The sequence below is a fragment of the Oncorhynchus kisutch genome, linkage group LG9, assembly GCF_002021735.2.
Source record: "Oncorhynchus kisutch isolate 150728-3 linkage group LG9, Okis_V2, whole genome shotgun sequence".
In the NCBI taxonomy this organism is placed as follows: Eukaryota; Metazoa; Chordata; class Actinopteri; order Salmoniformes; family Salmonidae; genus Oncorhynchus; species Oncorhynchus kisutch.
This window is the reverse complement of record NC_034182.2, coordinates 30,439,020-30,466,278: the sequence shown is the minus strand read 5'-3', so window position 1 is coordinate 30,466,278 and position 27,259 is coordinate 30,439,020. Positions and strand designations below refer to the sequence as shown.

The 27,259-nt window shown below is 41.4% G+C and overlaps 1 protein-coding gene across 3 annotated transcripts in view; it reads left to right on the top strand.

Moving 5' to 3' along the window:
* Nucleotides 1-27,007, top strand: part of LOC109897040 (Kv channel-interacting protein 4) — a 237,982-nt gene extending 210,975 nt beyond the window's left edge. For all 3 annotated transcript variants that reach the window (XM_020491552.2, XM_020491551.2, XM_020491550.2), the window contains exons 3-8: nucleotides 12,712-12,781; nucleotides 18,687-18,757; nucleotides 22,925-23,032; nucleotides 23,293-23,397; nucleotides 23,680-23,742; nucleotides 23,843-27,007. In XM_020491552.2, coding sequence (XP_020347141.1) covers nucleotides 12,712-12,781; nucleotides 18,687-18,757; nucleotides 22,925-23,032; nucleotides 23,293-23,397; nucleotides 23,680-23,742; nucleotides 23,843-23,890 — 465 coding nt within the window. In that variant the 3' untranslated portion in view covers nucleotides 23,891-27,007. The remainder of the gene's footprint in view (nucleotides 1-12,711; nucleotides 12,782-18,686; nucleotides 18,758-22,924; nucleotides 23,033-23,292; nucleotides 23,398-23,679; nucleotides 23,743-23,842) is intronic.
* Nucleotides 27,008-27,259: the final 252 nt, after the last annotated feature.

Sequence of the window (27,259 nt, the reverse complement as noted above, 5' to 3'; positions counted from 1 at the left end):
TTCAAGAGGGCCACCATTGTTCCTGTTCCCAAGAAAGCTAAGGTAACTGAGCTAAACGACTACCGCCCCGTAGCACTCACTTCCGTCATCATGAAGTGCTTTGAGAGACTAGTCAAGGACCATATCACCTCCACCCTACCTGACACCCTAGACCCACTCCAATTTGCTTACCGCCCAAATAGGTCCACAGACGATGCAATCTCAACCACACTGCACACTGCCCTAACCCATCTGGACAAGAGGAATACCTGTGTGAGAATGCTGTTCATCGACTACAGCTCGGCATTCAACACCATAGTACCCTCCAAGCTCGTCATCAAGCTCGAGACCCTGGGTCTCGACCCCGCCCTGTGCAACTGAGTACTGGACTTCCTGACGGGCCGCCCCCAGGTGGTGAGGGTAGGCAACAACATCTCCACCCCGCTGATCCTCAACACTGGGGCCCCACAAGGGTGCGTTCTGAGCCCTCTCCTGTACTCCCTGTTCACCCACGACTGCGTGGCCACGCACGCTTCCAACTCAATCATCAAGTTTGCGGACGACACAACAGTGGTAGGCTTGATTACCAACAACGACGAGACGGCCTACAGGGAGGAGGTGAGGGCCCTCGGAGTGTGGTGTCAGGAAAATAACCTCACACTCAACGTCAACAAAACTAAGGAGATGATTGTGGACTTCAGGAAACAGCAGAGGGAACACCCCCCTCTATCCACATCGATGGAACAGTAGTGGAGAGGGTAGCAAGTTTTAAGTTCCTCGGCATACACATCACAGACAAACTGAATTGGTCCACTCACACAGACAGCATCGTGAAGAAGGCGCAGCAGCGCCTCTTCAACCTCAGGAGGCTGAAGAAATTCGGCTTGTCACCAAAAGCACTCACAAACTTCTACAGATGCACAATCGAGAGCATCCTGGCGGGCTGTATCACCGCCTGGTACGGCAACTGCTCCGCCCACAACCGTAAGGCTCTCCAGAGGGTAGTGAGGTCTGCACAACGCATCACCGGGGGCAAACTACCTGCCCTCCAGGACACCTACACCACCCGATGTTACAGGAAGGCCATAAAGATCATCAAGGACATCAACCACCCGAGCCACTGCCTGTTCACCCCGCTATCATCCAGAAGGCGAGGTCAGTACAGGTGCATCAAAGCTGGGACCGAGAGACTGAAAAACAGCTTCTATCTCAAGGCCATCAGACTGTTAAACAGCCACCACTAACATTGAGTGGCTGCTGCCAACACACTGACACTGACACTGACTCAACTCCAGCCACTTTAATAATGGGAATTGATGGGAAATTATGTAAATATATCACTAGCCACTTTAAACAATGTTACCTTATATAATGTTACTTACCCTACATTATTCATCTCATATGCATACGTATATACTGTACTCTATATCATTGACTGCATCCTTATGTAATACATGTATCACTAGCCACTTTAACTATGCCACTTTGTTTACATACTCATCTCATATGTATATACTGTACTCGATACCATCTACTGTATCTTGCCTATGCTGCTCTGTACCATCACTCATTCATATATCCTTATGTACATATTCTTTATCCCCTTACACTGTGTATAAGACAGTCGTTTTGGAATTGTTAGTTAGATTACTTGTTGGTTATTACTGCATTGTCGGAACTAGAAGCACAAGCATTTCGCTACACTCGCATTAACATCTGCTAACCATGTGTATGTGACAAATACAATTTGATTTGATTTGATTTGAGGAAAAAGGGGGAGGCTTGCAAGCCGAAGAATACCATCCCAAACGTGATGCACAGGGGTTTCAGCATCATGTTGTGGGGGGTGCTTTTCTGCAGGAGGGACTGGTGCACTTCTCAAAATAGATGGCATCATGAAGACGGAAAATCATGTGGATATATTGAAGCAACATCTCAAGACATTAGTCAGGAAGTTACAGCTTGGTCGCAAATGCATCTTCCTTATGGACCCAAGCATACTTCCTAAGTTGTGGCAAAATGGCTTAAGGACAGCAAATTCAAGGTATTGGCGTGGCCATCACAAAGCCCTAACCTCTATCCTATCGAAATGTGTGGGCAGAACTGAAAAAGCGTGTGCGAGCAAGGAGGCCTTCAAACCTGACTCAGTTACACTAGGTCTGTCAGCAGGAATGGGCCAAAATTAACCCAACTTATTGCGGGAAGCTTGTGGAAGGCAACCTAAAACATTTGATCCAAGTTAAACAATTTAAAGGCAATGCTACCAAATACTAATTGAGTGTATGTAAACTTCTGACCCACTGGGAATGTGATGAAAGAAATAAAACCTGAAAGAAATAATTCTCTCTACTATTATTCTGACATTTCACATTCTTAAAATAAAGTGGTGATCCTAACTGACCTAAGACAGGGAATTGTTACTAGGATTAAATGTCAGGAATTGTGAAAAGGTGAGTTTAAGTGTATTTTGCTAAGGTGTATGTAAACTTCCGACTTCAACTGTATGTGACCAACCGGGCTCGATTCCGTCTTATGTTGCAAATTTAGATGATTATAAAAAGTAGTTGTTACATTTTATTAAAGTAGAGACTTGGTATATGGTATGTCATTCACTATATTTGAGGAACAATGGGAAAGTAATTATGCTTTGAAAGTTGATAAACTTTGTACCTAATTTTTGAGACATGGCCCTTGGAATGTTTTGGTACACTTACTGGAGAGCTCTTCTTTGTCTACAGTACACCCATTCAGCATTGTTTACACCCTCTTAAGCTTTAGACCCACCGTCTCTTGAAGGATTCACATGTGAGGCCATGTACTTAACAACCAAAGATTTCAAGAGGGCTGGTTTATACTATGGGTGTGTTCATAAATGTCATCTGGAGTGCCAGAGTGTGCTCTGGGTTTTCTTAAACTCAGAATGTTGTCAGATTGTCAGTTTGTAAATTAAAAGCATTTTGCTCTCGGAGCGTTCATAGAGCACACTGGATGCTCTGGCTGAGGAGTACGGTTGATCCGAGCATTCTGACCTAACAACAGCAGTCGAGCACCCAAGCTAACTGGCTAACGTTGGCTAGCATGCTAGCTACTTCCAGACACAAATGAGAGAACTGTTCACTCTGACCCTTTTCCTCGCCCTAGCAGAGGTGTTTTTATGTTATCCAGAGCGTTGGCTCGCCGCCATTGGACACTGGAGCAGTGGAAACGCGTTCTCTGGAGTGATGAATCACGCTTCACCATCTGGCAGTCCGACGAACAAAACTGGGTTTGTCGGTTGCCAGGAGGACACTACCTAACCGAATGCATAGTGGCAGCTGTAAAGTTTGGTGGAGGAGGAATAATGTTCTGGGGCTGTTTTTCATGGTTCTGGCTAGGCATCTTAGTTCCAGTGAAGGGAAATCTTAACGCTACAGCTACAATGTCATTCTAGTTTGGGGAAGGCCATTTCCTGTTTCAGCATGACAATTCCCCCATTCACAAAGCGAGGTCCATCCAGAAATGGTTTGCTGAGATCGGTGTGTGGAAGAATTTGACTGGCCTGCACTGAGCCCTGACCTCGAAACCCATCAAACAGCTTTAGGATGAATTGTAAGTCCAATTGCGAGCCAGGCCTAATCTCACAACATCAGTGCCCGACCTCACTAATGCTTTTGTGGCTAAATGGAAGCAAGTCCCTGCAGCAACGTTCCAACATCTAGTGGAAAGCCTTCCCAGAAGAGTGGATGCTGTTATAGCACCAAAGGGGTGACCGACTCCATATTAATGCCCATGATTTTGGAATCTGATGCTCGATGAGCACGTGTCCACATACTTTTGGCCACACAGTGTACCTCACTCGAGAATACTCAAGGATGAGTACTAAAGGAACAATTAGGTCACACCTCAAATGCATTCTATATACTATCTAATGACTAACGAACAATCGGGTCACACAAGGTTCTTTAGAGCGGCAAGTGTACAATAAAAAGGTCTTTGTCACCTCTGTTAAGAACCGTAATGAGATGACCCAGAATTAACTTGACCCAAATTGTCTGGTGACAAATGGGTAGGCCCACGGCCTATGACACCGCATCCCGAGTGGCCCTGGTCCCTGTGGACACTACCCAGAGACCCTGTGATGTGCATAGGGGAAGTCTACCCATTAGCCCTTCACCACAGGAGACTGGAAATAAGGGCTGATAAGTTATCTAATGCCTGAGGCGGCTCTTAATTGTCACCATGTTGTCCCCTGACGCCTTGTCCCTATGGAATCTCCCATCAAAACATTTTTAAGACCCCTTCCCCTACCTCTAGAGCTTTTTGTTTTCTCTCCTCTTTCGCTAAAACTGTTTTAAGGTGGCATTTGGTCTTGCATGTTCAATGATAGTGGCCTCTCAGCAGAAGCCAGACCCATCACTTCTCTACAGTTAGGCAGTTATTGTAGTTGGGCACATTCCCAATCAGGACAGTGTCTCAAACTTAGAAAAATCACAGCTTTTGACTAGCTTTTGTCCATTGTCAAGGCTATAGCTCTTTAACTTATTACCCGCTCAGGTCAAAATCCTGATCTATGGTTCACGCTCAGCCAGTGTCAGGGGCAGAACACAGGAAAGCTTTAAAAAAAAACTGGCCTGACAAATGTAATCTGGAACAGTCTCTATTCTAAGCAATTTTGGCCCTGTGTCCTTGACGTCTCAGACTTGGGTGCGAAACATCGCTCCAAGGTGAGCGTCTGAGGGTGGTAGGAGAGTCTTTTTGAACATCAATCTTTACGAGTAAGACATTTATAACCCCTCCGAGCGGCCAGAGTTTGGCGTTCTCTCGGATCGGTAGTGCCCAGAACGAGACCTTTGGCCAAGTATTTAGATGTCCGAACGGGGCTTTATTCAGACCGATGTGATCATATGTCCAACACTGCTCGTCTTTATCGTCAGACGCAGTATGAAGGTTGTTTCTCGCATTGCCGACCTCATCCCAGACTCCTGACAATAGCAACCCAATCTCCTCACGTCTGACCAATTCTTCCAAACTGTTCAGGGATTCAGAGCCAGGGCATCGGCATGGGGCAGCAGATTAACATCTCAGATTGTGACTCTTTAAAATACATCAGAGGAGATGCCGCTGTTCAAACTTCTCAGTCAGTAGCTTGATTTTCCACATACATTTCCTTCCCCGACCTTGACGAGATGAGTCATTGTAAGGAATTTCACGTGCGGCTGGGGTTTGCATTCCACAAATGAGTTATGATTTTCTTCTCATGGATGAGTTAATTTCACAAGTTTATCAAATGAATACAGATACATTGAGTCATCTCACATCATTCAAACCCATATGTAGAGAAGTGCACTGTCACTGTGCATTGTTATTCTGTCTCTCACTGTTCAAATAAACCTACCATTAAAATGATAGACTGATCATTTTTTTGTCAGTGGGCAAACGTACAAAATCAGCAGGGGATGAAATACTTTTTTCCCTCACTGTATGTCACCATGGCCGAGATGAACTTGACCTCACCTCACGGAATGTAAAGTGGCCGTTTTTGCGGGTTCTCTAGCCCCTGCGTTTTGATGGAATCGATACAGAAAACATTTTAGCTGTCTCTTTCAGCCGGCTTGACTACTTTACCTGTCTTTGCTGGCCTTGATCAAACGCTCTCCTCTAAATCGAGCTCTTAACAACTTTAGGTGCAGTGTGAACTCTATGTTCTCCGTGAAAAGCAAAACATGCAGCAATCTGTTGCGTGTTGTGTGATCTGAAGTGAAGATGTTATTGTTTGTGTGGTGGCTTACATTTTAGTCAATTGGCATGATTCCAAACTGAAAACTTCCAACATTCTCCCTGCTCTTGTCGATTTGTCTTCAGCACTCTGGAAGGACCTGATAAATTAAAGCAATATTATTGAATCTCTATACACATTTCTTTCATCTGGTCTCCTCACATGTGCTAGGGCGAGTCACTGCACTGTATAAAGGGCAGCAGTAGGATGTTTCTTTGTTTGGCACCCAGCCATTTTTCATTACTTTGCCATTTAATCACTATGTCCAATTAGTGTTGACATCTGTAACCTCCCAACAGTCTCTGGGGTTTCAAGGATAGTGTGAACACACTGCATTTCCACTCTGCACGGCTCACAACCATATTTTGATTAGCAGACAATAGGGCTGAAATAAGGGAAGCCGTTTAATGTCGCAACGTACTATAACCATTCTGAGCATAATTACTGTACTCTATATGGCCTCATGCAGCGTGAAAAAGCAGTGTGGGGGGGTTGACAAGAACACAAAACAGTGTTTTAATTAGCACTAGCTTTGCGAAACAACAAAGGCTCCAAATAAATATTGTCTACGTCGAACTTTGTGTCTGTACAGCAGACACCTTGATTGGTTTAGTGATTAGGTTTGAAGTTGATTCAACAGAGTACGCAGGCCATAGAAGAACCGGGACATTTTCAGCTTCCAGGAATTATGTAGAGATCCTTGCGCCATGGGGCAGTGCATGATCATGCTAAAACATGAGGTGATGGCGGCGGATGAATGGCACGACCATGAGCCTCAGGATCTCGTCATAGTATCTCTGTGCATTCAAATTGCCATTGCTAAATGCAATTGTGTACGTTGTCCGTAGCTTATACCAGCCCATTCCATAACCCCACCGCCACCATGGGGCACTCTGTTCACAACGTTGACATCAGCAAACCGTTCACCCACACAACGCCATACACATAGTTGTGAGGCCAGTTGGACATAATGCCAAATTCTCTTAAACGATGTTGGAGGCGGCTTATGGTAGAGAAATTAACATTCAATTATCTGGCAACAGCTCTGGTGGGCATTCCTGCAGTCAGCATGCCAATTGCACGCTCACTCAAAACTTGACATCTGTGGCATTGTGTCGTGTGAAAAAAATGCATATTTTAGAGTGTCCCTTTATTGTCCCCAGCACAAGATGCATCTGTGTAATGATCGTGCTGTTTAATCAGATTCTTGATATCTTGGCAAAGGATATCTTGCTGTTTAATCAACATCTTGATATCTTGGCAAAGGAGAAATGCTCACTAACAGGGATGTAAACCAATTTGTGCACACAATTTTAGAGAAATAAGCTTTTTTGTGTGTATGGAAATGTTCAGGTATTTTCAGCTCATGAAACATGGGACCAACACTTTACATGTTGCGTTTAAATATTTGTTAAGTGTAATAACTTATGTGGAGATTGTCTGACAAACAAATATCTGAGGTATAGTATATTAGAATTACTGCAATATCCATGATTATGCATTTGTAAAATACAATGCCTTCAGAAAGTATTTACACTTTTTCCATATGCGGTTGTTACAGCCTGAAATTATGTGGATGAAATGTTGTGTCACTGGCCTACACACAATACCCCATAATGTCAAAGTGGAATTATGTTTCTAGAAATGTTTACAAATTCTTTAAAAAGACAAAACTGAAATGTCTTGAGTGGCAAACCTAAATAAGTTAAGGAGATAAAAATGTGCTTAATGTCACATGATAAGTTGGACTCACTCTGTGTGCAAGAATAGTGATTTTTGAATAACTACCTCATCTATGTACCCCACACATACAATTATCTGTAAAGTCCCTCAGTCAACCACAAAGATCATGGAGGTTTTCCAAAAATGTTAAATTAGATTTTTTTATTTCACCTTTATTTAACCAGGTAGGCCAGTTGAGAACAAGTTCTCATTAACAACTGCAACCTGGCCAAGATGAAGCAAAGCAGTGTGACACAAACAACAACACAGAGTTACATTAGGAAAAAACAAACGTAGAGTCAATAAAATAAAAAAAAGTCTATATACAGTGTGGGCAAATGATGTGAGGATGTAAGGCAATAAATAGGCCATAGAGACGAAGTAAGTACAATTTAGCAAATTAACACTGGAGTGTAGATGTGCAGATGATGTGCAAGTAGAAATACTGGTGTGCAAAAAAGTAACTAACAACAATATTGGGATGAGGTCAGTAGATTGGATGGGCTGTGTACAGCTGCAGTGATCGGTAAGCTGCTCAGATAGCGGATGCTTAATTAGTGAGGGAGATAGAAGTCTCCAACTTCAGCGATTTTTACAATTCGTTCCAGTCATTGGCAGCAGAGAACTGGAAGGAAAGGTGGCCAAAGGAGGTGTTGGCTTTGGGGATGACCAGTGAGATATATCTGCTGGAGCGTGTGCTACGCAAAGAAGGGCAGCTATTGGTAGATGGGTAAAAAAGCATGGTGGTGGCTGCCTCATGTTATGTGTATGCATGTCATCGACAGGGACTAGGGAGTATTTTAGGATAAAAAGAGAAGGAGTAGAGCTAACCACAGGCAAAATCCTAGAGGAAAACCTGGTTCAGTCTGCTTTCCAACAGACACTGGGAGACACATTTTCCTTTCAGCAGGACAATAACCTAAAGCACAAGGCCAAATATACACTGGAGTTTTGATTTAAATCGGTTTAATCTATGGCAAGACTTGAAAATGGCTGTCTGGCAATAATCAACAACCAACTTGACACAGCTTGAAGAATTCTTTTAAGAATAATGTGGAAATATTGTTCAATCCAGGTGTTCAAAGCTCTTAGAGACTTACCCAGATAGACTCACAGCTGTAATCGCTGCCAAAGGTGATACTAACATGTATTGACTCAGGGGTGTGAATACTTATGTAAATTTGATATTTCTCTATTTCATTTTCAATAAATTAGCAAAAAATATCTAAAAACATGTTTTTACTTCGTCATTGTGGGGTATTGTGTGACGATGGGTGAGAAAAAAATACTATTTAATCCATTTTGAATTCAGTCTGTATCACAATAAAATGTGTAATAAGTCAAGGGGTATGAATACTTTCTGAAGGCACTGTATATGTGATAATTATTACTTTGACACCCTCAACGTGTAACCTACAATTCCAAACACAGGACTTTTAAAGCCAGGACTAGATCAAGCTTATATAGACAGCATAAGCGGTGTACTGTATACCCAGTATTGCCTAGTAAGACAATCCTCAGAGGGGTAAGATGTTAACACCACAACACCCTTCATAGCTTCCTTACACTTAACTTGACAGAATCAGGTCACAAAACAGCGAAAAGAAAAACTGGACACAAACTTAATTCAAACTTTGTGTTCTCGCCTGCTTTCCAGGAAAATCGAGGGTCTTCTTGACCTACAGGATACTCACAGGATATTAAAAGGGGTTTATGAAACAACAAAGAACTAGCAACTCCCCTGCTTTCCCCCTCGTTCCCCCAAAACCATGAGCCATCTGGGGACCCAAACACGTGGTACTTACCACCCACCCAGGGTAAACTGTTCCTCCATCTCTCTTCTGCAGACTTGGTCAAATCAGAGACCATCTGAGACAATTGAGTAGACACTGAGGTGTAAAGTTACAGTATGCCTGGAGCGCACTCACTGGTAACTTTGGTGCAAACTTTTACAACTCAAACCTCTCTTGATCTTGCGCCTGTTGTGCAAGGTTCTGAGGAGTTTTAGATGTTATTTGAGGAAAATTCTTGCCTGAAACTTGAATGCTCGTGGTAGGCTTTAGCTCAGTGGGGAAACACATTGACATTGATACACACAAACTGCGTGCTGATCAAATGCCTGCTGGTGTTAATGTGATTTGCTACTTGACAAGGCATGCAGCCCTGCCCTTGAAAACTCTATGGGTGCCACCTACCAGCTGTGTTTATGTGGTTGGTCCTCACCCACAAACATCGAAACAACAGCTGTGGCCCACACAATTATCACCCTTCACTCTCTCCATTGGAGTTGGATACAGTTTTGCATGCATGTACAAGTTCTATAAATGTTGTCAATATTTGTGTCGACTATCATTAAGTGACCTTTTTGTGGCCAATTTGCATTTTGTTTGTGCTAAGTCAATTGTGTTCATGTCAAGTTCATTCAGTTTGCAACGCGATCATTTAAGTTCATTTTGTTTCTATCCAATTTTTTCATTGTTGTTGGGGTATTGCGCCGCAGGGCCACCGTAGCAATGACAGGTGTTGCCTCAGTAAATTAATACTCATTCATAACCATACGATACCAACCTGGAAAGCTACTACAACCACTACTTTATGTGGTCTTTACACTGTTCAACTTGATGGATTATTTCAACATTGCTCAGTCCCGTGTTTCATTTATTTAGTGGCCTTCCCTTTTTTGCTCATTATTATTTCACAATGGTCATCTCTTTCCAAACATTGGGAGATGTATGGTATTATATACAGTAGACAGCTTGGGGTTGCATGAGTTGTGAGGTGGTGGTTTGTTACTACGCCGATAAATAACAATATTCATCCGGACCTTTGCTAACTAGGAAAATGACTGGACCTTCTCAAATAGTACTTTAGTAACCCTGCTAGAGGCTATATAAGGCACCACCCCGACATTCCTGACATTAATCTTGCACCTTTTACCGAGACGAATGCTTTGTTACAGTGTGAGCTGTGAATGTTTTCGAAAGCACATAGCTTAAGGGTTATCATTGTTATCAGCAGCCCAACAGTGGGTTGGTGAGACCTTAATGAGTGGCAGGTAGCCTAGTGGTTAAGAGCGTTGGGCCAGTAACAGAAAGGTTGCTGGTTTGAATCCCCAAGCCAAATAAGGGAAAAATCTGCCAATGTGCCCTTGAGCAAGACACGTAACCCTAATATCTCCTGTAAGTTGCTGTGGTCTAAGAGCGTCTGCTAAATGACTACAATGTCAATGTAAATACGGTGTCTTGATCCATTCATGTCCTTCTGATTTACTAAATAACACACAAGTAATGATGTTTGTATGTGCATGCACTGCAGGGTTTATATTCTCGTTCTGTCTTGTACAGAGGCAAGATAAAAATGGAAGTGTATGCTACTGTTCATTGTTTAACAACAAATTATTCATGTCAATGATTGATCTTTTTAGACTGTGTCCTTGGTGGATTTCTAAAGCAAAATGGATTTTTTCTCAGTATTCTACTCTGTAAGAAAAGTTAGCTCTATTACCTTAACGCTAGCTCCAGAAGCCTACATGATAGGCTAATACAATTCTCAAGGGCTTCAATGTCAAACATTATAGATTTCCATTTAGCAGACAAGGGCAGATAGTGTATAGCTCTTTGACTTGAGGAAGGAGCCAAGCCTAATTTTTCTCTCAAAGGACACCATTTTAAAAGCCCTCTGTATTTTCCTGTTTCCCTTTTGGGGATAATGGTCGGTACACTTTTCCCCACGCTCACTCGAGGGCGTGGGCAGCAGGTAGCCTAGCGGTTAAGAGTGTTAGGCCAGTTGACTAGGTGAAAAATGTGTTGATGTGCCCTTGAACAAGTCACTTAAACCCTAGTTGCTCCGGTACATTGCTCTGGATAAGAGCAACTACTAAAAATGAAAGGTTGATAATGGCCAGCCAAATGCATCTGATATGCAAGCCATACTGTAGTTCTATGCAATTATGTGAAAAACGCTTCCCACTGATTGCCAGTGTATTTGCAGGAAACACATTTCATAAACTCGTATTGTTTTTTTGGTTTCATTTGACTTTTGGCCCTCTTTCAGTACTGTGTGCGAGGGCTATGAAAGTGTATGTTTTATCTGGTTGAAGCTTTTCCTAGTTTCATATAGGGAAGGATTAGAAAACACAGCCCAATAAGGCACAGTAACAGCATAATGTTCTTACCTTCACATAACTTATGTATATATTTTAATTTTCACTTTCAAGCCTAACCCCCCCCAGCTACAGTATCCTGGCAACCCGGGTCCCATTTACTGTAAATCAAGGAAACCGTTGTCCAAATGCATGAATTGTGTTTATGTGCATTCACACCTTGATATGGTCTCTCTTATGAAATCCTGCAACCCCGTATTGCCTTGTCTGAGGGTCGATTCGTGTATTGAAATGTGGGTAGTCAATTCCCTCATACCTTTGGGTTGAGAGATTGTCAGCACGGGTGAAATATTTTCCCCTGTGGCGAAAAATGCACTCCCAAAATTGAATAGCCGGGCCGCGTGAATGTTGGCTGGTAATAAGTCGATAATGAAAACAAGGCTTACCCGCCTCCAACACATCTCAATGCTGAGGTTTATGCGCTAACAACACTCTTCTCTGGATGTTTCTTTTTCTGAAAAGACTGGCTTTTGAAGTGTTGCATAAGAGTACTCTTATAAATGTCTCTTAAGTTTACTGAATGGGGCCAGACGTCTACAGCTTGGTAGCTTTAAAAAGGCCTTGGATGAGAAATTGGTCGGAGCTTGGCTTGCATTTTCCTTTATTCTTGGACAACATTGAATGGGCCATTTACTTTTTTTCTCCAAAGCACTGAATGAAATCAGAGCCTTTTATGTATAGTTTCTCCCCATATACAGTGGAACGCTGAATCAACTGTATCGTGCCAATGAAAGGCTACGGCGGTCCTTTTCACATCAGTAGAAAGGATTGCTTTTATCACGTCTTGCAGCATAGGGTTGGCCATGTCAGAGATTTTTTAGAGGCAAACTGGGAATACCTTGTTGGCCTGGAGAAAAGACCCTCTGTTCAAATCAACTAGCATTTTGAAAACATGTTTTAATTGAGAAACCTTTAAAGCTACAGTCCTTAGTTGCTACATCCATTTTTGGACATATAAATGAATGATAGATACCCATTGATTCTTGAAGAATATAACTTAGAAATGCCTCATGATATATGCCCCAAAATATAAGCTTGTTTTAAATGTGAACTGTATACACACTATATATTTCCTTTTTCCTTTTCTTTGCAGGAGTGCCCTAGCGGCGTGGTCAATGAAGACACCTTCAAAGTCATCTACTCCCAGTTCTTCCCACAGGGAGGTATGTTGACACATCTGGTGAGAATTGTTCTGCTTGACAAATGGCTCCCACCATCCATACTGCTTTAGGGCTGAAATCTTTAACCCTGGGTTGTGTTCAATATGCACAAAATGGGAGAAAAAGGCTTTGAAACAGAGAATGTACTACTTAAACTTCTCCACAAAGTTTGGTTGTTTTCCGTTTCAAAACACTTTCTGTTTTTTACCTATTGAACACGACCCTGGTTGGGGAAGCTTCTAGATCAGCTGGAGGTTCTTGTTACTTTTGAACTCTTTTACTGCATTCTGTAATCAACTTGATTAATTATCTCGAGCAATGTCTCCATTTTAGGCATAGGAGGCAGACAAAAAAGGTAATGAGAAGGAATAGAAGAATATCGCATTACAAAATGGAAATCAAATAAAATCTAATTTTATTTGTCACTAAGTGTAGAACTTAGTGAAATGCTTACTTACAAGCCAACAATGCAGTTAAGAAAAATAAATGCTTAGTAAAAAATAGATAAATAATAAATAATTAAACAGCAGCAGTAAAATAACAGTACCAAGGCTACATACAGGGGGTACAGAGTCAATGAGCGGGGGCATTGGTTAGTCGAGGTAATTGAGGTAATATGTAGGTAGAGTAAAAGTGACTATGCAAAGATAATAAACAGAGAGTAGCAGCAGTGTAAAAGAGGGGGGGACAATGTAAATTAGTCTGGGTAGCCATTTGATTAGCTATTCAGGAGTCTTATGGCTTGGGGGGGTAGAAGCTGGAAGCCTTTTGGACCTAGACTTGGTGCTCCGGTACCGCTTGCCGTGCGGTAGCAGAGGAACAGTCTATGACTAGGGTGGCTGGAGTCTTTGACAATTTTTAGGGCCTTCCTCTGACACGGGAAGCTTGGCCCCAGTGATGTACTAGGCCGTATGCACTACCCTCAGTAGAGGCTTGCGGTCGGAGGCCGAGCAGTTGCCATACCAGGTAGTGATGCAACCAATGCTCTTGATGGTGCAGCTGTAGGACTTTTTGAGGATCTGAGGAACCATGCCAAATCTTTTCAGTCTCCTGAGGGGGAATAGGCGTGTGTTTGAACCATGATATTTTGATGGTGATGTGGACACCAAGGAACTTTAAGCTCTCAATCTGCTCCACTACAGCCCTGTCGATGAGAATGGGGGTGTGCTCGGTCCTCCTTTTCCTGTAGTCCACAATCATCTCTTGTTTTGATCACATTGAAGGAGAGGTTGTTGTCCTGGCACCACACGGTCAGGTCTCTGCCCTCGTCCCTATAGGCTGTCTCATCGTTGTTGCTGATCAGCCCTACCACAGTTGTCTCGTCTGCAAACTTAATGATGGTGTTGGTGTCGTGCCTGGCCCTGCAGTCATGAGTGAACAGGGAGTACAGGAGGGGACTGAGCACGCACCCCTGGGGGGCCCCCGTGTTGAGGATCGGCGTGGCAGATATGTTGTTACCTACCCTTACCACCTGGGGGCGGCATGTCAGGAAGTCCAGGATCCAGTCGCAGAGGGAGGTGTTTAGTCCCAGGGTCCTTACATTAGTGATGAGCTTTGAGGGCACTATGGTGTTGAACGCTGAGCTGTAGTCAATGAATAGCATCCTCACATAAGTGATCCTTTTGTCCAGGTGGGAAAGGGAAGTGTGGAGTGCAATAGCGATTGCATCATCTGTGGATCTGTTGGGGCGGTATGCAAATTGGAGTGGGTCTGGGGTTTCTGGGATAATGGTGTTGATGTGAGCCATGACCAGCTTTTCAAAGCACTTCATTGCTACAGACGTGAGTGCTATGGGTCTGTTACCATTTAGGCAGGTTACCTTAGTGTTCTTGTGCACAGGGACTATGGTTGTCTGCTTGAAACATGTTGGTATTACAGACTCAGTCAGGTTGAAAATACACTTGCCAGTTGGTCAGCACATGCTCGGAGTACACGTCCTGGTAATCTGTCTGGCCCTGATAGGTCTTACTCACATCGGCTACGGAGAGCGTGATCACACAGTTGTCTGGGACAGTTGATGCTCTCATGCCTGGTTCAGTGTTGTTTGCCTCGAAGCAACCATAGAAGTAATTTAGCTTGTCTGGTATGCTGGTGTCACTGGGCAGCTCACGGCTATGCTTCCCTTTGTAATCTGTAATAGTTTGCAGGCCCTGCCACATCCGACGAGCGTCAGAGCCGGTGTATTACGATTCAATCTTAGTCCTGTATTGACGCTTTGCCTGTTTGATGGTTGGTCGGACGGCATTGTGGGATTTCTTATAAGCATCTGGTTTAGAGTCTCGGTCCTTGAAAGTGGCAGTGCTACCCTTTAGCTCAGGTCGGATATTGCCTGTAATCCATGGCTTCTGGTTGGGGTATGTACGTACAGTCACGTACAGGAATCAGGACGATATAGGGTCAGATTTGCCAAATGGAGGGCGAGGGAGGGCTTTGTACGTGTCTCTGTGTTTGGAGTACAGGTGTTATAGAGGTTTTTTTTCCTCTGGTTGCACATTTAATTTGCTGGAAGTAATTAGTTTAAACAGATTTAAGTTTCCCTGCATTAAAGTCCCCTGCCACTAGGAGCGCTGCCTCTGGATGGGCGTTTTCCTGTTTGCTTATGGCCTTATACAGCTCATTGAGTGTGGACTTAGTGCCAGCTTCGGTTTGTGCTGGTAAATAGACAGCCATGGAAAATATAGATGAAATCTCTCTTGGTATTAGTGTTGTCTACAGCTTATCATGAGATACTCTACCTCAGGCCAGAAAATCCTCAAGACTTCCTTACTATTAGATTTCATGCACCAGCTGTTGTTTACAAATATACACAGACCGCCACACCTCGTCTTACCGGAGGCGGCTGTTCTTCCTTGCCGATGCAGCGTAAACCCCGCCAGCTGTACATTATTCATGTTGTCGTTCAGCCACGACTCGGTGAAACATAAGATATTAGTTATTCATGTCTCGCTGTTAGGATATTCGTGATCGTGGCTCATCTATTTTGTTATCCAATGATTGTATGTTGGCTAATAGGACTGATGGTAGAGGCAGATTACTCACTCGCCGTCGGATCCTTACAAGGCACCCCGACCTACGTCCCCGATATCTCCGTCTCTTTCTCACGCGAATCACAGGGATTTGGGCCTTGTCTGGTGTCTGAAGTAAATCCTTCGCATCCGATTCGTTAAAGAAAAAATATTTTTCCAGTGAGTAATCGCTGTCCTGATATCTAGAAGCTCTTTTCGGTTATAAGAGATGGTGGCAGAAACATTAAATACAAAATAAGTTGCAAATGACGCAAAAAAAACAACAATTGCACAATTGGTGAGGAAACTGTAAAATGGCAGCCATCTCCTCCGGCGCCATTATATCTGAAGAATGTTTCATGTTTTTCTTTCGTTTTTGCTGTTTTATCCGGGTCGTTCTTAAATTACTGTGGCCCTTGGCAAGACAGTGTGGAAAATTCACTTAATTTTTCTAGATTTTTTATTTATTTAAAATGTATTTGGGTCCTTCTTCCCATTCTAAATCAACTAATATGTTAGCTTAATGACTTTAAATTATGTTTATCATTATGATAACATTGTACCACCAGTAGGAGTAGTAACACCAATGATGGTAACACCAATGAGACATTTTTGGTAAATGAGGAATTTCTGAAATGGAGGCCACAAATTATCAAATCTAAGGTCATCAAACCTTTAAAAATAATTTACTAAAGAGATATGATTAATAATTTTGCTCACAATGTTATTTCCCTTTATTTAAGTTGAGTAACACCAAGTAACACTGGATTTAGACACCAAATTATCAATAATAATAGATAGATATCGCTAAATCCCCAAAAACACGTCACCAGTGGGACAAGCCAATTTGCTAGCCCCCAGTAGTTTCTACAATGCATACAAATATATATTTTGCAGTATAAAGGACTTGCATATGTTTTCTTATTAAATAACAGTTAAATAAATGACAACATACATTTTCCATTGTAAGTGTTTTTTCATTGCGTCAAAGTCAAGGGACAGCATTTTCCAATGCAATTCAAGAATGACCCATCCCTTACTGACTAGGAATAGGTGGGGGGGGGGGGAATGCTCATTTTATAATGAGGTTTTCCTTTGGCCGGACCAAATGTGCTTTTGCTTTTGATTATCCAGTGGAATTGGGTCATTGGAATTGGTCTACCTGGAAAAAGAGGGGTTTGGGTTCTTGGAAATAAGTGCCTGGACTTTCTATGGCATATCGATATTCAGTTCATTTAGAGTTCACACTGCCCTGAGGTAATATTTTTCTACTCTGAAGTTCTCCCCCAGATTCTAATTCACACATGATGTTTTTAAAAAGCCCCCTCTAAGACACTGTATCAAATAAGACAAATGACGAACAACACTGGCGAATGTGTCCCGCAAATCACTTTTATATGATGTCTCATAACCATATAAATATATGGCTCATTACAGCAAGAGAGACCAAACTCTGTGTGAACTCTGAGGATATGGCTAGATCTGTCAACCGCTGTAAAACACATATCTTCATTTATTTTACAATAAAATAGTACAAGAGCCGTTAGAAACCTAATCAAAATAGCGTTTCTATACAACCTGTATGTACATAACAGTAGTGTATGGCAGCCAAACTCACACAAAGATGAATTCTCCTCAGCAGTATCTCTTTGCTGTATTCTTTGACAGTCTCTCTGGTCATGGTTTTTAAAAGTTATGAAATCTCATGTAGTCTAGAATCAAACTTTGCTGTGGCCGGGGATGTGGAAGCTGTAGGCACGGAGAGCATTAGGCCCACTCGATTTAGCCACAGATCTCCCGGTCCGCTGGGTAGGTAGAGTTTGTCTTTTCAGACAAACTAAAATGGTTCAAAATGGGAACACTTTGTGGACCCGGTGCGCAGGGCTTCTGAATCAAGTGCACCTACCGGCAATAGTGCAACACAAACAAATAAAAAAAGGAGCGCAAGCCTTTATGGTTGGCTTTTCTACAGAAATTTTTGGTGATCGACTAGGAATGCCTTGAAGATTGACCAGTGGATCGCGATCGACTGGTTGGTGACCACTGATGTCATAGATGTTACAGTATGTCTCTTATTGTAAACGGGTGGTTCGAGCCCTGAATGCTGATTGACTGACAGCCGTGGTATATCGGACCACGGGTATGACGAAACATTTATTTTTACTGCTCTACTTACATTGGTCCCCGTTTATAATAGCAATAAGGCACCTCAGGGGTTTGTGGTATACGGCCAATATACCATGGCTAAGGGATGTGTCCGGGCACTCCACGTTGCGTTGTGCTTAAGAACAGCCCTTAGCCGTGGTGTATTGGCCATACTCCAGACCACCTCTGGCCTTATTGCTTAATTGACCAATGTAAACGGATGGATTTCCTGTTAAGAAGCAATGTAACATTGTGATGTCGTTGTATAGCTTGTTTGTTTTTTTTGTGCTCCCTTTGTTTCTATGACACTAGCTGGAGCCCTTTCTGATAGTGTCCCTGGGTCCCTTGTGTTTGGTGGACTAACATCTGTATTATACAGCTCAACAAAAGAAACTCAAGACTGACAATTCCATCTTTACAACAAGCGGACAAGTACACGCACACACACGCGCTTCTGTTTATGCTGTCTGAAGATATTTGAGGATTACCTCTGTTCCAACCGCAACATGTGTGAAGACGAGTCTTTGTTATTCTTGCAGTGAGAATGAAAGGGAGCGATAACACATCTCACTTAAAGGCCTGCAACTGTGAAAGCAAGAAAGAAAAATGAATCCAAACTCTTTCTACTCTGTTTTCTGTGTAATTGGGATGGATTTTATGTCTAGTTGGAACCACTGTGGGCCTGTATCGTCGGTGTAAATTGAGGCTGTGACTGGTCACCACTATGTTTGACTGAGGCTGTGTGTCTCTCATTTCAGACGCGTCGATGTATGCACATTTTCTGTTCAACGCGTTTGACACGGATAAAGATGGATCTGTGAGTTTTGAGGTAAGCTTGTGAATCCTTCTTCAGATCCTATTCCTTTGACTGACACCCAGTGACGGACTGGGAATTAATTTAGGCTCATTTGAGCCATGCCGGCTGCACCACAGCGGCCCCAGCTTCACCTACACCAAAAATCACATCAAAAACAATATTTTAGGGTGATTCTTGAGTGTCATTTTAATTGTGCACCTAGCGAGAGAGGACCTTGTTTGTCTATCGATGTTTCTGGTCGTCACTATCTGGGCAAGTGGCAAAGTTATAAACCCTGCCTATTTCTACAATTTATCTTCTTAAAATCAGATTTCAAACCTAACCCTAACCACACTGCTAACCTTATGCTTAATCCTAACCTGAAATTAAAACCAAAAAGAAAATGTGTTTTTTCATTATTTTGGACAATATAGCCAATTTTGACTTTGCCGCTTACCCATCTACTGGGAACCAATGTCGTCGTAGGCTACTACGATGGCAGAGTTTGCCAAGCAAATCCTCACCCGATTCATACAAATAATAATCATGATATCATTCTGCCAGGTAGGTGTACTTATTAGTACTTAACATTTAATTCAAAATGTTTTTGGGAAAGCATTTCAATCTACTCATAAGACAGTTGCAGTATCATAAGTAGGCCTAGCCGATCGCTAACTGACTACACCGTAGATAAACCTGCATGCACACACACACACGAAGACTGATGTTGCAATATTTTTTATGGCATATGAGAAACCTGTGCAAAAGAATGAATTGTAATACGTTCAATAGGCTTACAGTAGCTAATTATTTTCTAGCCTAACTAGGCTGCATACTAGCCTACATATGCAAATGCCTGTCTGATATATGCCCCCCCCCCCCACCCTAAGGATTCATTAGGCCTATAATTATTAGGCAACACATGCAGCCAAAACATCAAGGAACTGCGTATACATCTATCAGTGTGTGTGTGTGTGTGTCTCTGTTTTCTACCTCGACTGCATTGTCCTACGTTCCTTTGGCTGCAGTTTAACTGTGTGTGTGCCTTAAGTCATGTTCTTTGTTTGTCATCATCCTTATTAACTCATCTAACAGTCTCTCCCTCGCAATCCTTCCTCTCTTTTGCTTCTTTAGTTCCGCTATTTTACAAAACATGGACCTTATCTGTCAATTTGGTATCCCAGATTTTGCTGCAACGGACTCAAAAGCTTATTTTTTTCTCCCCGCACAACCTTTTCATTTTTTACTGGTCATTTCATTTGTTACCTTTCGGTAGGAACGGCCTGGCAAACTGATGGCGCGTTTGTCTTTGAACTTAACCAGACCGGCCCATCTTGGTAGGGGGGCCATTTCTCACCTCATCTGCCCAATAGAGAAAGCTGATAGATTATGTCAACAGAGAAAAAAGAAAAGGCTACTACAGCCTCTGGCTGTGCCGCTCTCTTTTCACTCTCCCAAAAAATGGTTCAGCCCATCTGGCACCTGCCAGATGACCAATCCGCCCCTGATGACATCCCTGACATCACTCTCTGAAGTATAATGACCTAGATACATTTCTCATTTGAGATTTGGTTCTATAGTGTTACTCTTGTTGGAACACTCAGTCTTGACCAGTGTCGGTCAATTATGGTCCTGAAGACACACAGGGTGTTCAGGCATTTAATTTCAATCTAGTCTTGACACCCATTTAACTTAAAGGCTTTGTTGATGAATTGAGTAGGGTGGGCTAATGCTGAGCTACAACAATAGCCTGCACACCCTGCTAGTCTTCAGGACCAGAATTTACAGGATACAGGATATACAGTGCCTTCAGAAAGTATTCACAACCCCTTGACTTTTTCCACATTTTGTGTTGCAAAGTGGGATTAAAATGTATTTAAATTGTATTTTTTTGTCAACAATGTACACAAAATACTAATATCAAAGTTGAAGATTTTTATTTACATATATAAAAAATAAATGAAAAATAAAACAGTAGCTAATAAGTATTCAACCCCCTGAGTTAATACATGTTACAATCACCTTTGGCAGCGATTACATCTGTTAGTCTTTCTGGGTAAACCACTTAAGAGCTTTCCACACCTGGATTGTGCATCATTTGCCCATTTATTATTTTCAAAATTCTTCAAGCTCTGTCAATTTGTTTGTTGATCATTGCCAGACAACCATTTTCAGGTCTTGCCATAGATTTTCAAGCAGATTTAAGTCAAAAGTGTAACTCTGCCAATCAGGAACATTCACTGTCTTCTTGGTAAACAACTCCAGTGTAGATTTGCCCTTGATTTTTAGATTATTGTCAAAAAGTGAATTGCTATGCCACATTTTTTGCAGTATTACTTTAGTGCCTTGTTGCAAACTGGATGCATGTTTTGGAATATTTGTATTCTGTACAGGCTTCCTTCTTTTCACTTAGTCCTTTAGGTTAGCATTGTGAAGCAACTACAATGTTGTTGATCCATCCTCAGTTTTCTCCTATCACAGCCATTAAACTTTGTAACTGTTTTAAAGTCACCATTGGCCTCATGGTGAAATCCCTGAGCGGTTTCCTTCCTCTTCGACAACTGAGAATGCCTTTATCTTTGTAGTGACTGGGTGTATTGATACACCATCCTCAAAGGGATATTCAATGTCTGTTTGTTTTTTTACCCATCTACCAATAGCTGCCCTTCTTTTTTGAATTTAACTAGGCAAGTCAGTTAATAAAAAAAATCGTATTTACAATGACGGCCTACCCCGGGTCAATTGTGCTCTGCCGTATGGGACTCCTAATCATGGCCAGATGTGATTCAGCTTGGATTTGAACCTAGGTACTGCAGTGACACCCCTTATACTGAGATGCAGTGTCTTAGACCACTGCACCACTCAGGAGCCTTCTTTGCAATGCATTGGAAAACCTCCTTGATCTTTGTGGTTGAAAATGTTTGAAATTCACTGCTCGACTGAGGGACCTTACAGATAATTGTGTGTGTCGGGTATAGAGATGAGGTAGTCTTTAAAGAAAATCATGTTTGCAACTTATGTGACTTTAAAAAAAGATATACTCCTGAACTTATGTAGGCTTGCTATAACAAAAGGGTTGAATACCTATTGACTCGAGACGTTTCAGCTCTTTAAATGTTTCATTCATTTATAAAAACAAACAAAAACACATTGTGGAGTATTGTGTAGCCAGGCCAGTGACACAAAATGTAAATGTAATTAGTCTTCAATTCAGGCTGTAACACAACAACATTTGGAAAAGTCAAGGGGTGTAAATACTTTCTGAAGGCACTGTATATATATATATATCTTTATATAGTGTATCTCAATGGGACATTTCAGGTTAAATAATCTATTTTACAATACATATTTTAATATAGAATGTACAATTGTGGAGATTTCTTACATCAGTCTCTGAGAGTATGTGTGTCGTCTCAATCCTCTCCTAGTTACCTACCCCGTTGCCCTAGGAGCATTTGACAGAAGTTGATACAAAAAAAGTGAGCATTCCAAGGTTGTTAGAAGCTTCATACCCACAAGACACATGCTAACCGTGAAACTTCACTTAATTTGAATTGAGTCCAAATGGATTCCCCCCAGCATACATATAATTAACATTAATGAAGTGAATAATCTTGCTTATTAGGATAGAAAAGTTGTCTTTGCTCATCACCCGAGATATCTGGTGTTACAAAAACACGGTGCGTTCTTCTGTCCAAGAGTACTGTATCACACTCAAACCTATTTTGTAGGGATCCCAAAGCATCTCTACAAATCAAATAATGTGCATTATTTATTATCTATGTTTCGCACCCCAAGGATATAATGTGTGTTCATTTGTTTTGTTTTTTGGGAAGAATATTGTTGTAAAGAATCATACTGATGAATGTGTTAATGGTGGCAGTAGCCTATCAGTTAAGAGCATTGGGTCAGTATCCGAAAGGTTGCTGGTTCAAATCCCAGCGGGGTATGTGCCCTTGAGCAAGGCACTTGACACCAAATGCTCTTCTGGATAAGAGTGTCTGCTAAAGGACTTAAATGTTATATATTTTAGACTAGATATCACTTAGATATGGTAACCAAACTAAGTTCAGTTCAAGTTCATTCTTTGAACATGAGTAGAAATGTCTGTTACCAGTATCATATCTACCCATTAAGGCTTCATAGATATTTCTGATGGGTTCTTGGTACAATTTCCAATAGTTTGTGTTTCTACTGCAGGACTTTGTTATGGGCCTCTCTATCCTCCTCCGAGGCTCAGTCCAGGAGAAGCTCAACTGGGCGTTCAATCTGTATGATATTAATAAGGACGGACATATTACTAAAGAGGTACATACAATCAGTGTCGCAACTCACTGTCTATATGACGTTAATTGAGTTACTTATTGATGTCTATAAATAAGAATAAAATACTGACCTAGTAATTGGCTGAATGAGTGATACTTTACTTCATGTAGAAGTAAAGCATGACATATCTTTACATTTTGGTCAACCAGTCTAATGATATTTAAAAAGGATCCTCTACTTTTCTTCACCTTGTCTTTTATACAGTGTACTTGTCAACCTTATCTTTACTCTCTGTTTAAAAGGAAATGCTTGACATCATGAAGGCCATCTATGACATGATGGGGAAATGCACATATCCCCTACTCAAAGACGATACCCCTCGACAACATGTGGAGATATTTTTTCAGGTGTGTGTTTTTTTTTTTTAAGTGCCATATATTGTTGCCAAAATGTGCATATTGCATTCACCATCATCAGCATGTATTGTATGGACTAATAGTCCAATGCTTGTCATATTTAAATACAAGTTACCATAAAGTACAGTGACATTTGTTATGTGGAATGAAATGAACTATTTTCCATCTTTCCAATTAGTTCCAATTAGTACTATTACAATATACATATTTTGCATTGGCTTCCCAACCTCTCTGACGTTCCTGACGAACCTCTCTGATGTTCCTGACCAACAGAAGATGGATAAAAATAAGGATGGTGTTGTAACCATAGACGAGTTTATTGACTGCTGCCAAAATGTGAGTTATTTCCACCGCCTTCTCTGCAATTGCATCACACATAATACAGTATTTGGTACCTCTGGTATACATTTTCAGTGTTCCTCTCTTTGTCCACCAGGATGAGAACATCATGAGGTCGATGCAGCTCTTTGAAAACGTCATTTAACTTGTGGCTGACCTGGAGAGCTCTGGACTCGACTATCAACAGACACCAACCAACAACCGGCATACGGCGCAATGGACCACACAAATCATACATGTAATGGTATGAAACATTCTGGAATAACTGTAAAAAAAAAAAAAAGAATTCCTTTCCAATTTGAGTTTTGTGGTTTGATTAAGTAGATTGAACTCTTCAAATCTCCTGTGCTGCAGTCACCATTTACAGTATCTGCAGTCCAGGAATCCAGCAAACTGGGTCATCACTGTTTCACACAGACACAAAATAATGAACCCCGCCTATTTCTAAGATGTATCTTCTTAAAATTGTATTCCAAACCTTAACCCTGATTTTATACCAAACCTTAAATTAAAACCAAAATGCAAATTTTTGTTTTCATAAATTTTTACGATATTGCCAATTTTGCATTTGTGCCTGTGTTTTCTAGTGGAAACCAGCAAAATGTGTTATCTTATGCCACTGCCTTTGAACAGATGGACAACAATGAGCCTGGAAGGTGAAAGTTTGTATGATGAATAGTGACATAACTGTATGCTGAAATCAGGCTCAGAATTCCAGAATGTTCCTAACCACTGAGGTTTTTCAGCCACCACGGTCCATCCTTTGCTCTCCCAGCACCCAAGTAAAATAGACTTAACATTGTACCATTTACAAAAAAAGTGTATATACTCTAAGAATCTATGTGGAACTTTCAACTTTGTTCATGCTTACTTGCCAACTAAAATGAGACGACGCACTCCACGTTGAATTCGATGACGAGTCTGGACGGTGAAAAGTATCATTAGAAGCACACAGGTAGCTCTTACTTACATTGAGTATGCGATTAGGAGAAACAATTATCTTGCCACAAGATTATGCTGCTTTTAAATGTACTGTATTTTATTTGACTGATGTCTGTATTCCCCATGTGTCCTGTTGACTTTTCATTCATGTTTCAAATAACAATTTTGCAGGTTACACTGGTATGTTGGATTTGAATTATATAGATATGATATATGGTAGATATGCTAGTCAATGTACAAAGGGATAGTCAGGTGGACAGTATTAAGCAGAAGCTCACTCTTGGGGGGAATTGATGGTCTTTTTGAATATGCAAGTTTATCACTGTCCTTGCAGAGGGTCACTGGGGTGAAGCTATGCAAGCAGATTGGAATCTGTCATACTTTGGTTTTGAGAGGTAGATCTGTTGCCCTGTCCAGAAACAACCTCTATCCCCAACTATCTAGACAATTAAAAAAATATATATATTTCACCTTTATTTAACCAGGTAGACTGGTTGAGAACAAGTTCTCATTTACAACTGCGACCTGGCCAAGATAAAGCAAAGCAGTGCGACACAAATAACAACACAGAGATACACATGGAATAAACAAACATACAGTCGACAATACAATAGAAAAAGTCTATATAGGGAGGTAAGGCAGTAAATTGGCCATAGTGGCAAAATAATTACAATATAGCAATTAAACACTGGAGTGATAGTGTAGGATTGGACAGGTTGAAACAATATGGTGATAATTCCACTCAGCCTATCAGAGGGCAAGGTGGAGCTATGGCCATATTGCTTAAATATACTCAGTGTAGGGGTTGTTTCTGGACAGGGCCTGTGTTTTCCTTCATCTTGTTTGTGACTTGTCCAGTTTCCCTGCATATGAGGATTGATTGGCCGCTGCGGTCTCTGATTAGAGTCCTGATTGGCTCCAATCATGCTCAGGGACAGGGCATGCTGGGTAGCAGATGGGGCCCCTCCCTCACTAATATCACTACTTACAGGATGATTCTGCTCCAAAACCCTACTTTATTGCCCATCCCTAAATTAAAAGTTTGTGGAAAGCAATGTGGACATGAGCAAGGAGGTATCTGCAGTATTTTGCATATTCTGTTTCCTTAATTGGCAATAACTTATTTATCCATGTAAATGTACCCCTGGGAATGTGTTCTGGAGATCACAAGAAGAGGCATAGTCTAGGGAAATGACTTGTTTGTGTACCTAGCTTGATCTTATTTGACCAAGGATTTTGTTCAGTGGGCTAATTATCTCCTTAAAACATGGGTCGATTTAAGTAAGGCACAGTAAGGCACGGTTGTACCTGACGGTTTCACCATCACAAAACGTGTTCTCCCTATTGAACGTGTCTCTGGCAAAGAAAGTGACTTCTGTCAATCTGTTACTCAACCTTACATCCTAATGTATTTAAATCAATCATAATAGCATGAGGTGCATGAGGGTAGTAATTGGGTGCTCTGAGTTCAGATTTTATTGCACTCAATCTGATCTTGGAAAATGAATTGATTGAACAAAGCCTGTTAAAACCTTCACAGATATATGCACAGGACTTAAATTGTATTTATTTTCTTACACAATGTACCAATGTTATTAGCTTATTTGAGTAGCCTCTGTGTGCTGAGTTTGTGGCTTGGATCCATTAGAAAATGTTACAATAATGCCACCTTGTGGTACTCTGAGCCTACCACTTGGTTCAAAGAAATAATGTACTTTGAAATATTGGCAATTCAGGGATGCAGACGCTGCCAAGATAAAAAAAGAAATCCCACACCCATTCAAATAACTTGCAATGGAGTCACGTTGTTACTCCAATCTTGAAAAAACTAGTTGAGTTGAGAAGCATTAAACACATTAGGTAAAACATTGATGACTTGAATCGTATTTTGAAATAGAAGTGCTGTATATTTTCCTCGAAGGACCTCTATCAAATGTTAAGGAACTATGTTCCTCTTTCACTCAATACAATATACCATTTTGCAGGCGCTTTTAATCCAAAGCGATTTAGTCATGCACGTTTCACGTTTGGGTGGTCCCGGGAATCAAACCCACTACCACTGGCATTACAAGTGCCATGCTTTGAGCTACAGAGGACCACTCTAAAAATGGAGGAAGGAAAGACTAATCTTTCTGCCATTAGCTAAATCTAGGAAACTGCTATCCAAGATAGTGTAGGTTAAATTTGTGCGGACCCATATAGGATTAGAAGGGTGATATAAAGGACCTTAAGCTGCACTGGACATTTAAGATGTACAGTTGTCTTTGTGATTAGGTGAGTGCATTTTATAAGAGAGATTCAATAAACTGGATTGAATGTTCATGTCCCCCCGTCTTCAGATATTTCATGTGGTTGTGTCACTGTGGTGTGTAGTTATGTTCAATGTTCCCTCAAAAAAAATTGTCACAGAGAAAGTTTCAGATCTGCTGAGCTCAAACTTGAACTTTGAAAATGCTGTGCAACTTCTGCCGTGCATTTACTGTGAACAATAAGGCTGTACCCGCTTTAAGTCAGTTTTAACCGTGACCAAGATGGCTACCGTGGCTATATGATCATAATTTAGGCCTACCCG